Here is an 18,160-nt window from a genome sequence, read left to right as displayed (position 1 = left end):
ATATGGAAAACCAATATGGACCAAGTGCATAGATCAGTGTGTGATTGGCATGATGAAAATTACATAGGACAAGGTATATGAGAGGAAGGCGAGGGTAGGGGATACTTTCTCTTCGTTACATCTTCTCAAGTATTATATCCCACTTAACACCACACTATTTTACTCAATTCAGAGTGAGTCATAGGAACTTGAGAGTGTTACTACTTAATGACTAGACAGTATGATGAACACCACGCATCAGAAAAAAAAAAAATGTGGGGGTTAATCCCTTCAGTCCGGCGACGTAGCCTAAGTTTTCAAATACTCTTGCTACTTTCAAGTGACAGTGTTCAACTTAGGAGAGAACATTCAAACTGAGGGGCTAAGCATACCCTTCATTTACTCCTTGATATACGATATAGGTTGATTCATATATTGCATTCTTCTGTCTTGTGTGCTGCGTGGACAGCTCAGTTAGCTTTTGTGAATAGGGAAGACATTTTGGCTACTTCATGAACTTAGTACTCCACAGTGCATTTCAAAAGTCAGGGACAGTAATAAATGGTTACATAAATGTTACACGTTAGATACTGGTAGCCTTGATTTAGCCGTCCTTGTATCATAAGAGAATTGGTTTGCGTAATATATGGACCACCCTGTATGCAAACCTTAAAGAGCGTCTGTAAAGTGTCTGCCTCCGCCCCGGTCATCATGGCTGCAGCTTAGCATATTATTATTAACACTAAACATAAGCAGTTTTATACAATTTGTAATCAGGAGCCACGACTCACGTACTGAAAAATCCGTCCCATAATTATTCTCTATTTCCTCCGATCTCTCTCTCTCTCTCTCTCTCTCTCTCTCTCTCTCCTACGCACGCACACACACAAACACACACACACACACACACACACACATTAGCTTAAGCATACATGCTTAACACAATAAATCTGTAAGACAAGCTAAACACACTCCCCACCAGCACTATGAAAACGTTAATAATGAGAGCATTATAGGCATCACCGCCACTGCCTTCAACAGTGTCGCTTCTCACACGCCATATAAATGTCTGCTGGTGTATTGTAACCCCCGCCACCCACACTCTTCTGTATGCAACACGATCACTTCATTATCGACATACAAAACATTCTGATGGTACACTGACCACTCATACCAAATGTGTGCACGGAATAACTGCTTCTATTAGTGCACGTGAAAAGCAGTGTGGGCTGCTGGAGAGGGGGATGTCTTCACGTGTTGGCACCCGTAAGAACTAGGCGGGTTGACTCTTACACAAACGTGCCACAACTCATTTTCCGTCCCCCTAAAGAAAGGTAGTGGACTACGGATTATGGGTATCGCCAACATACTCATACAATCCACCTGGTTCATGTTCAAATGAGCTCGGGGCCACGACACTAACAAAGCCGGCGGGTACACCTGCTCCCTTTTGATAAACCATAACTCGAACCTATCAACCACAGGACTTAGTTCTTATGCCATTCTTGTTGCCTCTGCAAGTATATATTCAACTCAGAAAAAATCTGTAGTAGCAAAAAGAGTTATTTGAAATATTATCTAACATCACAGTTCAAAAGAACACCTATAAGCTCAGTAAAATCATCTGGATAAGGCAATAAAATATTTTACACGTCAACGGATTGAAGTTGTTAATTAAATAAAATTGAGCTGCCTCATAAGGGTATATGAATTCATTATAAGGTACCCTTCATATTCAGTAATAGGTAATATAAGTATATTAATGTGTTCTTCGTATGATGATGACGATGGTGAAGATGGTAATGATGGTTACAGTACTAATAAATACTTTCTTCAGAGCATTATCACACGCTTTTTTTTCTTTGCTTAATCTTTTTTGTTTTCATCGAAGAAGTGACGTAACGAAGACAAACTTACAGTTTACTCAGGGAGTTTTCGCTATTTCTCTATAGTTTTAAATATACTTCCTCCACAAACATCTCGATCACGCATGACTCATTTTCTCTCTCATTCTCTGTGTACTCCTTATTGTCACCATCAAACGAGTGATAGCAAAGACCGCCAAAGTATGTAGACAGTATACGTGGGTGTATGTAGACAATGTGTGTGGGTGTATGTAGACAATGTATGTGGGTATATGTAGACAGTGTACATGGGCATATGTAGACAGTGTACGTGGGTGTATGTAGACAATGTGTGTGGGTGTATGTAAACAGCGCATATGGTCGTATGTGACTGTACGTGGGTTTATGTAGATAATGTACGTGGGTTTATGTAGATAATGTACGTGGGTGTATGTAGACATTGTACGTGAGTTTATGTAGACAATGTATGTGGGCGCATGTAGACAGTGTACGTGACTGTATATAGGCAATGTATGTGGGTGAATGTAGACAGTGTAGGTGGGTGAATGTAGACAGTGTAGGTGGGTGAATGTAGACAGTGTAGGTGGGTGAATGTAGACAGTGTAGGTGGGTGAATGTAGACAGTGTAGGTGGGTGAATGTAGACAGTGTAGGTGGGTGAATGTAGACAGTGTAGGTGGGTGAATGTAGACAGTGTAGGTGGGTGTATGTAGACAGTGTAGGTGGGTGAATGTAGACAGTGTAGGTAGGTGAATGTAGACAGTGTAGGTGGGTGAATGTAGACAGTGTAGGTGGGTGTATGGAGACAGTGTAGGTGGGTGTATGTAGACAGTGTAGGTGGGTGTATGTAGACAGTGTCCTTGGGTGTAGGCAGGTATGAGAGGGTACAGTCAAATAGAAATTTCCTTATCTTTAAACTGCCTCAACTTCACTCTTAGGACACGTTCCACTCTTTCCTCCCTGGCGCATCATGTCAAGGATAATCACCTATAGACTGAGAAACATATCAAGTCCTTATCTGCATGTGAATTCTGGCCAGGTGAGGAAACAAAGACAATACGCGAAATATGAGGCAAATTCTTTTTCCCGCCTGTGAATGGGCGCTCCGATTTGGGCACGGAAGTGGGTGACAGTGTACATGGGTGTAGGTGGACGTGAGAGTGTACGTTGGTGCTTGGATGGAACTGGGCGTGGGCGTAGATGACAGTGTACATGGGTGTAGGTGGACGTGAGAGCGTACGTGGGTGCCTGGATGGATGTGGGCGTTGGTGTGGGTGGATCCTTCCATTGTTAGGGGACCGCTCGCGATGGTGGTGGGAAAGGTGATGACTGTAATTTTTTTTTTCTACTCATCCGGTTCAATTCAGGGCGTCTTTAATCAATGCCCTTCTTACTTTAGGTTAGTGGAAATGAAGCACATGTATGGGTGGTATTGCCAGTGGCTTGAATCCGAAAATGTCAAAGATTCGAATAATGAGGGAATGTAAGGCCCATTAACACGGGTCGATTTAGATAACTTTTCTTGCTGTGTGTGTAATTCACCGGGTCGGTCAGGATCACTTGATGGTCGTGATCGTCAGCTTTTACCCTCCCGGAAGGGAGCTGAGAGCTCATATAGTCCGATCTAAGGGCAAGGCTGTGACCTTCACACAAGCACACACCCGTCCCCTTGCTCAAGGGGGTCAGTAACCACCCACTTCGTCAGTGAAACTTTTCGCAACATGAGGAGGCGCGAACTCCCGTCCACCAGTTGGCAAGTGAGAACGTTACCACTGCACCAGCGAGCGTTACAGATTTATTGTGTTAAGCATGTATGCGTAAGCTTATGTGTGTGTGTGTGTGTGTGTGTGTGTGTGTGTGTGTGTGTGAGAGAGAGAGAGAGAGAGAGAGAGAGAGAGAGAGAGAGAGAGAGAGAGAGAGAGAGAGAGGGAGGGAGGGTCAGTATACAATAAATACAGTAACATACTATGCCCGTAGTAACAAAAAAAGTTTACTGAAAATTGTAAGTTTCAACCCACTGACTGACAGCAAAGCGCCTGGTATTAGTCTGAATACAATACCTGTGTACAGTAAATAAACGGTTGTGACAAGGCTAGCACACCAATACAGCAAATAAACATACACCACAGCTAAAGTGACTTAGAACACACACACACACACACACACACACACACACACACACACACACACACACACACACACACACACACACACACACATCCCTTCCCCGTGTCCACACTGATTGCCACCTGCATGCCATCACAAGCCACGCCTCCTGTAGTCCACACCCACCTCCTCCTCCTTCCCCTCACTGCCCCTCCCCTCTCCCTGTCACCGCCTGGTACTTCCACTTCTCTTGTCCCCTTCCTCGCCATTATCTCATTCCCGTACCTCGATATCCTTGTTTTTTTTTTTTTTTCCTGCCACCTTTACGTTTCTTTTGGTTCTTTTCTAATGTTCCGCAAAACTTCCCCTTTTCCTTTGTCTACTACTACTACTACTACTACTGCAAGACGCCATAATCCCATAAGGGATGGCCATTTGACTTTGAGTCAGTTGTTTTACGGGGAGGGGCACTAACCCTCCACCAACCCACTTGTTGACACGTAGGGAGCACGTATTGTTCGGTTATATGGTTACCACTCAGTGTTGTAAATGGTTTCTTGGCTTACAGGAAACCATTAGGCTTGTCACTCAATGTAAAGCCACCTGTAAAGGAAAGAAAAGCAATAAGAAGTGACAGGAAAGATGGGAGAAATAGGAAGAGAGGAGGGCAGGCACAGAAAAAGAATGATAAAGGCTAAGGAAGGAGTAGGCAGTTATCACTTACTTATATTTCCATCTCACTTTCATTGTCCTCCCCACCCCCCTCGCAGAAGCTCTCCTCGCTTATCGTTCTCCCATAGCTCTGCTTCACCCCTGATCATCTACTTGCCTTAATGTGTACCCTTGCTTTCCTTCCTCTCCCTTTTGATGATACTCCCCATTACCTCATTCTCCCCTCCCGTCTCCTCTCCATCTGACGTACTCCCACTTCCCTTACTTCCCCTGCTCTGCTTTCTTTTCTTTCTCTCTACCTCTCCTGTAATCCCCTTTCCCCACCCTTCCACTACTTCACCCGCCTCTCTAAATCACCTTTCATCATTCCCCAAATCTCTAATTTTATTCTGTCTCCCTGCCTGCTCCTTCCATGCTTATTCACTTTTCCCCTTCAGAGCCTTTCCTATCCCACTCCCTCCCCTGCGTGCTGTTTACCTCCTCCTGGTCTCCCCCTTCTTCTCTCTTTTCCCTTTTCTCTCCCCTTCCTCTTTTTATTCTCCTTTCTCCCTTTTTACGTTTCCCTTTCCCTCTCCCCTTCCCCACCACTCTCTTCTCCCTCCTTCCTGTTTTCTTTTCTCCCTCAAATGCCTCCTACCTCCCCCCCACGTCTCCTTGATAGCCCTCCCCCGCATCTCTGTTCCCCTCACGGCCGCCCCGTCTTCCCCTGTGGGTCTCACCGTCAGTCGCTCGTCATAGGCTAGCAGGGATCAGTGTGAGAACAGACCCCGCAGAGGTCGGGTGTCGGACCATCTCCCTCTAGACCTCAGTCAAAGACGCTGACTGATACTCGCTGTTGCTCTGGAACAGTCATGCTTCCAGTCGTTATGATTAGTGTTACGGGCATTCCAAATGTTGTATTCTGTAGTAATCTATGTTGTAAAATATTGCAGTTTTATAAGAGAAATTGAAAACGAAAACAACCACATAACCCGACTCACTTCGATACTTGCACTGCAACTGTAGGGACTGAAAATAGGTCCCCAGTGAGCTGTGCTTCACGATGCGAAGAGAAAATGAGAGCTGCTATTATTTCTGTGATTCCGGCGGCAGTGAGTGCGTGACTGAGAGTGCGTGGGGCTGTCCTTCGAGGAACCATGGATGTATTTGTTTTGTTCGTGTGTCTCAGCCTCGTCGCTGCTCAACCAGGTTGGTATTACCTAATTACAAGTTTATCTGGTAATTATCTAAACAAATGCTGTTCCTGTGAGTTCATTCCTGTTAGGATAGGGTTGGTTAGGGTAGATTTTCTATAATGTTATTTTGTGTTAGGTTGTGTACTCTTTTCTAAATTGACGAAATCATGCGCGCAGTGTTATTCCAAATAATTATTAAGTTTATTTACCTGTATTTTTGTCAGTTGGTTTCTTCCACGAGTTCATTCAGGTAGACAAACAAAAACGTATGAAACCCTTTGCATCCCGGTAAGTCTTTTGTCAGTTTAATTTTGTTATTTCTGGCAATTTTATTCATCCCGGGAAAGGTCTTTCGCACTGAAGGTATTGGTGAAGGGTTTTAACTAATCTCTCTACTTCGAAAAGTCAGTCTCAGTCAGAATAAAATCGTCCACTGGTTACAAGATTAAAACAAGACGCCATCGCCTGCACTTTAAATTTCCTCTGCCCCACCCTCGCGTGGTCCCCCATTTTGTTCAGTATAATACAGCGTGACTTACAATGAATGACATTTACATACTAACAACAACACGAAAAGAACGCAAGTTTGTGCCAATAAACGGATTTTTTCATCGGGTTGATGTAAGTTACCTTCAGTTAAAAAGTCAGTAAACTTAATTGAAAAAGTAGACTGAAAAGACAATTACCCTTACCTGTAATCGATTACTGGCTGTATAATATTACTTTATACATTTTGCCTGTGGATGGTCGTCTGTGTACCGAAACTAATTATTAATATATTCTAGTGAACATGTTAACACGGATTATCAATTAAACAGATAATGGATTTTTTTTTTTTTCGATGTTTTCGTTCTTGATATTGTTGTTGTGGCCCCAGACTTCTATGGCACATGAATCCGCTGGACTACAGGGTTAGTTGCACTTCTGCAGTCCACCATCCCCCGTTCTGGCGATAGGAAGTGGAGGAACGTTTTTATAACCGAGCAGCTGCTCCATCCGGCTATATCGATGTCACCACGTGAAGGCGACCCTCTCCCGCATCAGCTTTGATACTGAGTGTGAAAATGTTTTGACGGACGTTATTTACTAAAGTAACACTAGAATGAACTACTGGTCTATATTGCATTTACTAATTTAGACATTAACATATTCACTACCATGACATAATTATGTATTAGTTTATTATTGCTGTCTCCAGGTGATTCTAATCAGTTTAGGCGAGACATGTCGAATTGTGGGTGTTAAGTGTAGCCTTTATTCATCCCTTCACTTTAATGGCTTTGTTTTCGCCTGACGGAACTGGGCCACTCCCACAACTTGAATACTGTCTTGGTTGAATGAAATTTGATGAGCCTTAGTTACGAGGTAAGACTGAGTCTCGTTGATCAGTAATTAAACTTTTCAATCTGGCAACACCTGGCCATCAACCGAACTGAAAGGGGGTAGGGATTATTATCAGGTTAATTAGGGCAATGATATCGTCTGATGGTGACCTGGACAAAATTGACCACGAAAAAAAGTGTTGTAGTGAAATAACGAAAATTATACATTGATCGCTGAAGGGATTATCCACGTTGTGCATTATATATGCAGTCTCTACGTTAGTTAAACTGTTCCATTAATTTAATAAACCATGTTAATAAAGAATTTAACCACACTAATCCGTCTCACTGAATGATTTAGATCTTTTATGCTCTCGTGTTATCAGAGAATTCTGCACCGATTTATTAAACAACGTTAATACACGTTGTAAAGCTTACTCACGATTCATTTACTCACCTGGTTTACTCACCTGGTCGGCTACCCTAGTACAATTAACAGTATGGCTCGGTAGGAATCTGCATTACAAGAAGTAGGGCAGCCTATACCTGCTGGCACGCCAGCCTCGTTTCCTATATACATCATCATCAGAATAGACTATTGATTAGAGGCTGAGTTTTGTGCCATATGCACGGTAGTTGCACTACTTGAAGAACTTCGAATTAAGAGTCGTAGTTATTCTATATAGTCGAACAGGATGTGACCTAGTTGTGAGTGGAGGGACTTTTTAAATGATGCAACTGAGTCAGCACAAACAGCATCATGTGAAAGAGAGTTCCAGAGGTCTATACATCTGATGCTGAAAAACCTGCGTCTACACTCGGCTGAAGTGCGGGACTTGGCCACCTTGAATCTATGGCCCCTGGTGTGAGTTAATGAAGGAAGAGAAAAGAGCTCAGGCGGTGCAATTGGGGACTGGCGATGGAAGATTTTCCAGCATTTAATGAGGTCAGCTCTGATCAGTCTCCCTTTTACAGAATACAGGCCCAGGTTTTTCAGACGGTCGGCATAGCTGAGTTCAGACAGGCCATTGATTTGCTTAGTCCATCTGCGCTGTACAGACTCCAGGAGCCTCTGATCTCCGTGGTAGCCTGTGTTCCATACAGTGGAGCCAAACTCCATGATGGGTCTGATGTGGGATTTGTATAAAGTCAACATAAAATCTCGGTCTCGACAGAGGGTGGACCTAAGTAAATTATTTGACAGGCCTGCTGCCTTTTTTACCGTATTTCTTATGTGCGAATGAAATTTTAGTGAACTGTCAACCAAGATACCTAGGTCTTTGTGTGTAGTTTCTACGGAGAGCCTGGTGTTGTTCATGTGATAGTACTGAAGTGCGCCAATAGAATTCCAGTCTACTGGACCTCTCTGACATCGCAGAACAGTACACTTGTCAAGATTAAAACGTAAACCCCAGGACTCAGCGACATTGTAGACCATATCAATGTCCTTCTGGCATGTACTTATGTCTGCAGCTAATGTGGAACAAGTGTTTTGGCGCAACTTGAGGTAAATCTTCATGTCATCAGCAAAGAATTTACATTTGGAGCGTATGTATGCGGGTAGAAAGTTTATATATACCAGAAATAACAAGGGGCCTAGAACCGATCCCTGGGGAACTCCACTGAGAACATTCCTTGAGGAACTGGCGCAGCCAGACACAGACACTTGCATGGTGCGGCCGGACAGGAAGTCAGAGATCCAGGTTAGCAAGGAACCACTGACCCCAAGTAGCCTCAGCTTGTCAGTAAGTATCGAATGGTTGACGATGTCAAAGGCTTTGCTAAAGTCAAACAAGACAACATTCACAACGTATCCAGCATCCATCCACGACGTAACATCATTATACACGAGTAACAGTTGGTCATCTACCGTTCTACCCTGTCTGAATCCATACTGCTCATTTGACAGCACTCCATTAGTGTCAAGGTAGTTGTATAATGCCTCTGTAATGAATCTTTCCAGGGTTTTGCAGCAGACAGAGGTTAGGCTAATAGGCCTATAGTTAAGAGGTTTGTGTCGAGAGCCTTTCTTGAATATAGGAATGATAATGGATTTTTTCCAATCATGTGGCAATTTACCAATGACAGACTTTTGAAATATCAAAAACAAGGGTAATGCTAAGGCTTGGCAATATTTCAGAAGACTGGGGTGGAGGCCATCAGGTCCCATACTGGTGTTCGGGTCCAGTGCTGCGAGCCTATTTCTCACTTCTTGCAAGGATAGGGTCACTGTCGAGGATACCCTCAAAAGTTTGGTGAGGGAAGGGAGCGTGAGGAGCATGAGTTGAGTAAACTGTACAAAAATGTGTAGCAAAAGTTTCTGCCATCTGAGTACAGTCTGATGTTAACACACCATTGTCCAATCTTATGGGGCCTACTGAGGGTACACCTACTTTCTTATTTCTGATGTACTGGTGAAAAGGTTTTGAGGAGACCTGTAGTTTTCTAATCAGTGACATTTCGTGATTGATTTGCATGTGTGTAAAGTAGTTACGAAAGGTGTCGTTGAGAGAGTCGTAGTGTGACAGAGCTCGGGAAGCCTCAGGAGATAGTCTTCCATAAACATTCCTGGAGTGTTTGTATGTTTCCCAGGCTTTCCTGCGATGGTTTTTTAAGGCCTTGGGAGGTGATCTGGGAGGTGAGGGAGGTGTGCTAGGCATATTCGGCACATACTGGTCAATTAGTGGGCTAAGGATGGACTGCAATCTGTCATACATGGCATCAATTGACAGGCTTTGGAATTCAAAATGCCAGTCTATTTCACGCAGATGATTATTTATTTTGTTGTATTTGGCTTTATGCCAGGAGCGCTTGGTGTGCAAATAGCTATCTGTCACCACAGCAGCCTGGAAATAATATTGTATTAGCACAGGGCAGTGTCCACAGCTGGGCAGGGGACTCGCTACCTCAATTTCTCCTACTCTATCATTCTCGGATGTGAAGACAAGATCTAGAGTGGTGCCTGAGCTTAGATATGTGGGCATAGTTACCCACTGGTGCAGACCCAGACATGCAAAACAGTCCAGGAATGACTGATGGAGAGGAGGATATTTCATAGCCAGTGCTGTGCTTGATTTCCAGTTGATAAGGGGTAAGTTAAAGTCCCCAACAATTAGAACCTCTTTGGATGGACAGAAGTCTAGTAAGAAATTTAGTAGTGCTTGGTTATCAGCATCACTGTTAGAAGGAGGGAGATATATTACTATTACGTACAGGTTAAATGTAATTAAATGGATGGCACAGACATTATCACAGTTGGTGTTTATACCTACATAACTTATTCTACTCCTTATATATATACATACTCCGTGCTTACGGGTATTACCTTTGGTGTTGGTACGTGAGAGGTTAAAGTTATTAATCTGAACAAATGAATCGGGAATTTCAGGCAGCAGCCAGGTTTCAGCAACTCCAAAAATATCTATACCATTGTCTAACAGAAAATCAGAGATGACATGTAATTTATTAATTATACTATTTACATTACAGAACCCTAATTTCAAATTGTGAAAACTCACTGTTGCCTGGGAGGACTGCGAGGTTAATGGTTTAAATTTCTCATGGGTGTATTATCTTGTGCGTGGGTTGCAGCGGCCTGAGTGTCCAAAGGGGTGCGCTGGGTTCGGGAAGTCCTGGGTATAACTGGGGCATCTCCAGCAGCATGGGGGCTAGCTTGGCCGGTATCGGAGGGTCCCCTGGCCGCTCCTCCACTGGCAGTGTTACGCTGTGCACGCCTGGCACGCGGTTCTATTCTTTGGTTGTATGTCAGGTCTCTATTGATATAGATATGGCTAAACTGGGTGTTATGTAATTTCCTCGCATTATCTAGCAGTTCTTTCCTCACGTTGTCATCCAGTATCTTAGCACGGTACAACTTTTTATCCCTGTTAATGCATGTTACGTCTGACAGCGTCACTTGGGATCCCAGAATGAGTCTGGTTATGGGATCAAAGGCAGTATTTACAGCGTCAGTAGACTGTACCTCGAGGCCTCTAATTATTATTGATGTCTTCCTTTTATTCCTCTCCTCCATTTCTTTAGCTTCCTCTCTGATAAGGGTTCTCAGGCTATCCCTGTCTGTCATGGATGGGCTGGGCCCTGGCTCAGGCTATTGGTCGGCCCAACCTGCCTGGCCAATGCTGCTCAGGTCGGGCCTAGCAGAGAGAGTTTGGACAGCCTCACATAATTTTTTGACCGTCTGAAACAATTGCCTAAATGCAGAATCAGACACGGTGCCGCTCTTACCAGTAGTAGAACGGCACTCTGTGCAAATAAAGGCAATGCCCTGACCATCGTACTCTCTTATGCTTTCCACTAGCTGGTCTGGGAGGCCCAGACACATAGCTGTGGGGTGAAACCAGGTTTCACAACGATCACAGCCTACAGCATCTTACCTAGTTAGCATATTGCACGTTCCACACTGATCAGAGTGATGGTTAACTGTAGTTCCAGGCAGAGGAGGAAAGGTGTCTAATGAAGGGACGAGATCATTGTTTACTACTACCTGTGCTACGGGAGCCGCAGCCATGTTTGTTTCGGACCGCGGTGGCAACAATTCAGTGTTAGAGTTTCCCCTACCCCGTCCACGTCTAGTAGTTCTTCCCCGAGCCATAACTGTAAAATTGTAATAAGGGAAACACCAAACCAGGTTAAAGAAGAGCTAGGGTGTGCTGGGGGCCGGCGAAGTGGAGAATTTCTCGATATGCAGGAGCAGCGCCAAGCACGTCCGATCACTACGCGTTTACCTGGGTTATTAATGGTCTTATAATCTTAAGTGACTGTGGAGATTTCGTGGCATCTCTTCCTCAGCAATTTATTGTACACATTACTGTTAATGTCTTACTGTGCGTTGTTAATGTAGTTTATGGCGAGATGAAAATGATATAAACAGCATAACAAGAATGCAATACACAAATCAACCATTAAGGAAAACGTGCTGAGAATTTCCTAGGCCAGTTTAAGGCGACCACTAGTGTACAGATGCCAGTGCTTACGGTAGTTATAATGGGACAAAATTTAAAGAAACACCTTCGCCTAGATTCCTGCTAGGAAACAGAAATTTTAGCCTATAATGTTGAGATCCAGGGATGAAAAAAGTCCAGAAGTTTTATATATATATATATATATATATATATATATATATATCAGCAGCAGCAGCTATATCTAGTCCACTGCCGAACAAAGGGTTCCCCCAACCTCTTCCACGAATTCCTTGACTGAACCAGTCTTTGCCAAGTTTTCCCTGCAAATTTCTCTATCTCATCTCTCCATCTTCTGTCTGGTCTTTTTCTGCTACGCTTACAATCTCTTCGTGTCCAGTCTGTCAGCCTCTTGCTCCATCGGTTATCCCCTATTCTTGCTACATGGCCTGCCCACCTCCATTTCTGTTCTTTTATAACTTCTATAATTTCTTTGACTTTAGTCTGCTCTCCCACCGAAGTTGATCTTTTCCTGTCTCGTAAAGATATATATATATATATATATATATATATATATATATATATCTATATATATATATATGTGTGTGTGTGTGTGTGTGTGTGTGTGTGTACATAAACATATAAACAAGAGGGCATTTGGGATAGGAAGATATTCAAAATTCTATACTCGTCACTACTTTTCATGTTGTACTCACAAAACCTTTGTAGTTCGTACACCATCTTTTTCAGGGGATATGGAGGGAGATGAGAGGCATTTGCGTAACCAGGTTATATCGGTGCCACCAAAGGAAGACGTCCCTCTCTTGCACCAAAATAAATGAATGAGTTAGTAAAAAAAAAAAAAAAACTATTGTAAACGTTCAAGACAAATGATAAAAATAGGTAGAGGAACCGAACCTTATTATTCTGTACCCAGTATCAAGCCCCCTTTGTGAAATTTTATATCAGGCGTAGTATACACTGGTATATTAGTAAATACATCAACTTATAGAAGTATTTGAGAGAGAGAGAGAGAGAGAGAGAGAGAGAGAGAGAGAGAGAGAGAGAGAGAGAGAGAGAAAGAAAAAAATATACCCTTTCCAAATGAGAGTACTGCAAATGCAACGATTAGTCTATCTGTATATGAGCATCAGGAAATTGTAAGTTCCTTGAAAGCAAACGCACCGACATATTTTTGTATTATGTTTGCATTCGAGGTAACAGTCTTCGTGTTTCTGCAGTGAACATTCTTAATTCATGAGTATGAAAATGGTGGGTTGGCATCATTCTATGTAAGCTCCATTCAATGTGGTAATGTCTTTCTTTCTTTCATTTTTGCTTTATATATTTATTTATTTTTGCCGTAGGCTACCCATGAAGACGGCCAAATCCAGTGTTTCCCAAACTGTGTCACTCACTGAATCATTGTACCTACGTTTAGAAGGGTGAAGTACGGCAAGGTGCAGGCACTGAGTCTTAACGTGCATGTGGGTGTGCGTCTGGGGTTGTCTGGAGTGTATCTGAGGGGTGTGTCCAAAAACAAAGGACACCATTCTGGATGCGATGGGGTGTAGGATACGGATGGATGAGTGCGGCTATCTAAAATGTCCTTTGTCTTGTGAAATTCCTCCTTACATCAGATGATAATTACTGAGTGTAATCCCCTCACTCTGATGGCATATCTAACACAGGTATTGCAATAACAAGTATTTAGTCCTTTAAATGTTATTTTTTCAGTGTCGAGGACAGACAAGTTCATAAATAAGTTGCGTTTAACTACGCTATTTCTATTCTAATCGCAATAGGTCTAGGTGAGACAGTGGACCAGTAAACTGATCTCCACAAATTACCATTGGTGGAGGTCTTTGCATCCATCATTATTTTTTAATATTGTTGTCGATATTATTGTTATCATTGAGCCGGGGAAGGTTTATATCCAGGGGGTGGTTGGGGTTTATTGCTCACGTAATGCCACTCAGGGATGAGTGTGGCTGGTCACTCTCATCTTTAATGTCAGGACCAAATTGCCTAGCCCCGGGCTCCTACACTTCTCATGAGGCGACGTATGATTGGATGATGGATGGCTTATTATTATTATTATTATCATTATCATTATTATTTTATCGTCATTATTATTATTATTATTATTATTATTACTATTATTAACATCGTTATTATTATTATTGTTATTGTTATTATTATTATTATTATTATTATTGTTGTCATTTTTTCCCCGATTTTCATCATACTTATTGAGGATGTACAGCGCCATGATTCCATTACACTAATCCAGTTTCAGTGACCTTGACCTACTAATTAATGTCACAGGACCAAAAATGTAAATAAAGAAATCCTGAATTTTCATCCTCAGTTTATTTCTAAATTGTTAAAGATACATGAACGAGGAAGGAAATCCCGTGATAAAATTATTTTCTAAACACTTATATGGACAAAATTTTGAGGTCATACATGCATAAAATTAAGAAGTTTGGGACACTCCATTTTTCAACATTTTTTCATTGCTCTTCCGTACAGGGAAAACCAAAGCACAAATGAGGCACTTCTTGGCCTTAGTTGTGTCTGGTCCAGGACCATGTCTATATAATTTTTATTGGCAGTTTGATAAGCGGTTTTTGAGTCATTGCAAAAAAACATCATTTTCATAGGTGGAGATCAGTAACTGTCCCTGACAGTTACAGTCTTCTACTGTAGTTATTGATCTCAACCTAAAACCATAAGTGAAGAAATGTGTATCTTACATTATACTACCACTACTACTACTACTACTACTAATAATAATAATAATAATAATAACAATAATAATAATAACAACAAAGGTAATCATCATCATCAATATTAATTAAACTTCTGAAATTGCTGAATCAGTATTCAAAGAACTCCAAATTCCAGGTCAAAATACTTTTGTTATCACTGCAGACATAATATTAAGAGACTTTTGGTATGACCCAAAAAAATTTACGGATTTTGACCTGGGACCTTGAGATCAAGGTCAAAGCAATTCATACCAGGCAAATCATGCTCTCTCATAACCCATTACAGTTCCACCGGGTTTGGTAAAAATTTGCTGCGAGAGCAAAAATTTGGCGCTAGTGCTAGGGAATGTGCCAAAAGAAGCCTGTAACCAAAGTTTATTACTTCTGAAAATTTCAAGTCTCTATCTCGAATGGTCTTGAAATGCCAGTCTTCTAGTTCTTCCCTCCCCCCCCCCCAAAAAAAAAGAATATCTACAATATCAGTGACTCCACAGAATGTGGTGTTCTTAATAATAATAATAATAATAATAATAATAATTATCATTATTATTATTATTATTATTATTATTATTATTATTATTTTTATTTTTATTATTGTTATTATTATTATTATTATTATTATTATTATTATTATTATTATTATTATTATAATTTCTCGTTATTATTATTATTACTATTACTACTACTACTACTACTCGGCTACTACTGTAAGTGCGTCACTTTTAGTCTCCGATTCTTCATCATACAAATGGAGGTTGTATAGCCTGGCACCTTGGTCCTATTACAGTACACTGCCCCAGTTTCAGCTACAACATGTTTTTCAAGGTTACAGGTCCAGTAATGTCCAAAACTAATGTATTTTTACCCTCAGATTACTCCAAAACTGTTACAGATACATAAACATGGAAGGAAATCGCATTAAAAGTATTTTCAAACATTTTTATGGATGAAATTTAAAGGTCATTCATGCCTGGTGCCACGAAAACCACTTTCCAACAATTTTCAACTTCCCTTCCATACATGAAAAACCAAAATATAAGTGAGGCACTCCTTGGCGCCTGAAGTTTTGTCTGGTCCCAAAACAGATTTGTATAATTTTTGATGAAAATTTGACCAACGATTTTTAAGTAATTACAAAAAACAGTAGGCCTATTCTCATAGGTGGGGATCAGTAACTGGCTTTGATAGAAACAACCTACTACAATATTTATTATTATTATTGTTATTATAATTATTATTTGTATTGTTATAATAATAATAATAATAATAATAATAATAATAATTGATCTACCCTGGTTACAATAGATGGAAATTTTTATATCCGTTGTAACTATTATTAATCTGGCCATATAAATGGCGAAATTTATTGTTCTCAGAAGTATTATTATTATTATTATTATTATTCCTTGCACTTTTTTTTTTCTCAAATCTTGATGATATTATGCAAGAAGGTACCCTAGGGTAGCCCAAGTACGGTACTTGTGCTAATATAAATGACCTTGACCTATTTCTGAAGTTCATATACCCATTTTTCGTGCAAAAATTGCTTATTTGTAATTGCAAAATCTCAGACACTAATTGAGATACAGCTGTTTGATTGAAAATCCTAGTACTGAAAAGCTTGCTCAGAATTTTGGTTGAATATTTTATCATTTAGCCTAGTGGAAAGTACAGAATTCAAATGTGCTCAGTGTTTTCTTTATTGCACATTTTAGAGAAAACCGCAAAAACGGTAAAGTTGTAAGTATACAGAAATACAGCTGTGGTCCTTGCTATCTGAAAAATATATAGTTACAGTTAAGCACACAGTTAGTCGATTATTGGGACAAATACAAAATGTAGCCATGCATTCTTTCACATCTCTGCCTTCAGATCTTGTTCATATTACACAAGCAGCTACCTTAGGTTACTCTAAGTACATGTTCCAAATATGAATGACCTTGAACTACTTTTAAAGGTCAGACTTGTTTATGATTCCAAAATTTCAAACCTTATATACCATCATAGTTATGGCAAAGCTTTGTTATTGTGGCTACACATAAATAGGTAACTAGTTATCATTACTATTCCACCACTTTTCGTCTCCGGTTTTCATCATACTTATTGAGGCTATACAGTGCCATGACTCTGTGACACTGGTACAGTTTCAGTGACCTTGACTTTTTTTTTTCACTGGTTCAAAAATGTCCAAAAATTATGAATTTTCAATCTCATTTTACAGAAAACTATTACTGATACATGAATATGAATGAAAATCCCGTGATAAAATTGTTTTCCAAATTCTTATAAGGGAAAAATTGGAGGGTCATTCATGCGTGACATTGTGTTTCATTCACCTGACTTTTCAATTGCTCTTCCACGCAGGGAAAACCAAAAACATAAATGACTCACTGCTTGACCCTAGAAGTTTTGTTTGGTCCTGGACCTTGTCTGTATACTTTAGGTGGCAGCTTAACCAACGGTTTTTGAGTTTTTACAAAAACCACAAGTTGTGCCCGGTCAACAATATTCTCGTAGGTGATCAGTAACTGTCTCTGACTCCTAGAGTTTTCTAGTTACTACTGATCTCCACCTTCAACCATAGGTGAAGGTCTTTGTTTCCGTCATTATTATTATTATAATCATAATTATAAAAATGATAATAAACAGTAGTAGTAGTAGTAGTGTCATTGTTATTGTTATTATTATTCCTTTACCTTTCGTCTCCAACTTCCATCATACTTGTTGAGAATGTACAGCACCATGATTTTTTTTTATACTGACCCAGTTTCAGTGACCTTGACCCACTGTTCACGGTAATTGGTCCATAAATGTCCAAAAATCTTGAATTTCAACCTCAGTTTACTTCAACATTATAGATACATGAACTTGGAAGGAAATCCTGTGAAAATATTATTTTGTATGGATAATATATGAAGGATTTTCATCAGTGTCATTACGACATTTCGGACACCCAACTTTTCAACAATTTTCAATTGCTCTTCCATACAGGAAATACTAAAACATAAATGAGGCATTTCTTGGCCCTAGAAGTTTTGTCTGGTCCTGGACGAGGTGTGTATACTCTTTCTTGGCAGTTTGGTTAGCGGTTTATAAGTTATTATAAAAGAAAAAAAAAAAAAGCAGTATTCTCATAGGTGGAGATCAGTACCTTCATGGATGCGATCAGGTGTAGGATACGGATGGGTGAGTGCGGCTATCTAAAATGTCCTCTGTCTGGTTTAATTCCTATTTACTTCAGATGATATTACTGAGTTTAATCCTTTCACTCTGGTGGTGTATCTAGCACGTGCATTGCAATAACAAATATTTTGGCCTTTATTTTTTTTCTGTGTCGAGGACAAATAAA

The 18,160-nt window shown here is 40.7% G+C and overlaps 1 protein-coding gene across 1 annotated transcript in view; it reads left to right on the top strand.

Annotated features, from left to right (window-relative positions):
• The window catches only part of LOC145415014 (roundabout homolog 1-like), a 160,472-nt gene that overhangs the window by 131,938 nt on the left and 10,374 nt on the right, over nt 1–18,160 (top strand). The window contains exon 2 of the mRNA XM_080284431.1: nt 5,753–5,809. Within this exon, the coding sequence (XP_080140557.1) occupies nt 5,758–5,809 (52 nt within the window). The 5' untranslated portion in view covers nt 5,753–5,757. The remainder of the gene's footprint in view (nt 1–5,752; nt 5,810–18,160) is intronic.

The sequence above is a fragment of the Coenobita brevimanus genome, chromosome 13, assembly GCF_032717465.1.
Source record: "Coenobita brevimanus isolate Jiangsu-jjx chromosome 13, ASM3271746v2, whole genome shotgun sequence".
NCBI classification, from domain to species: Eukaryota; Metazoa; Arthropoda; class Malacostraca; order Decapoda; family Coenobitidae; genus Coenobita; species Coenobita brevimanus.
This window is presented reverse-complemented; position numbering and strand designations above follow the sequence as displayed.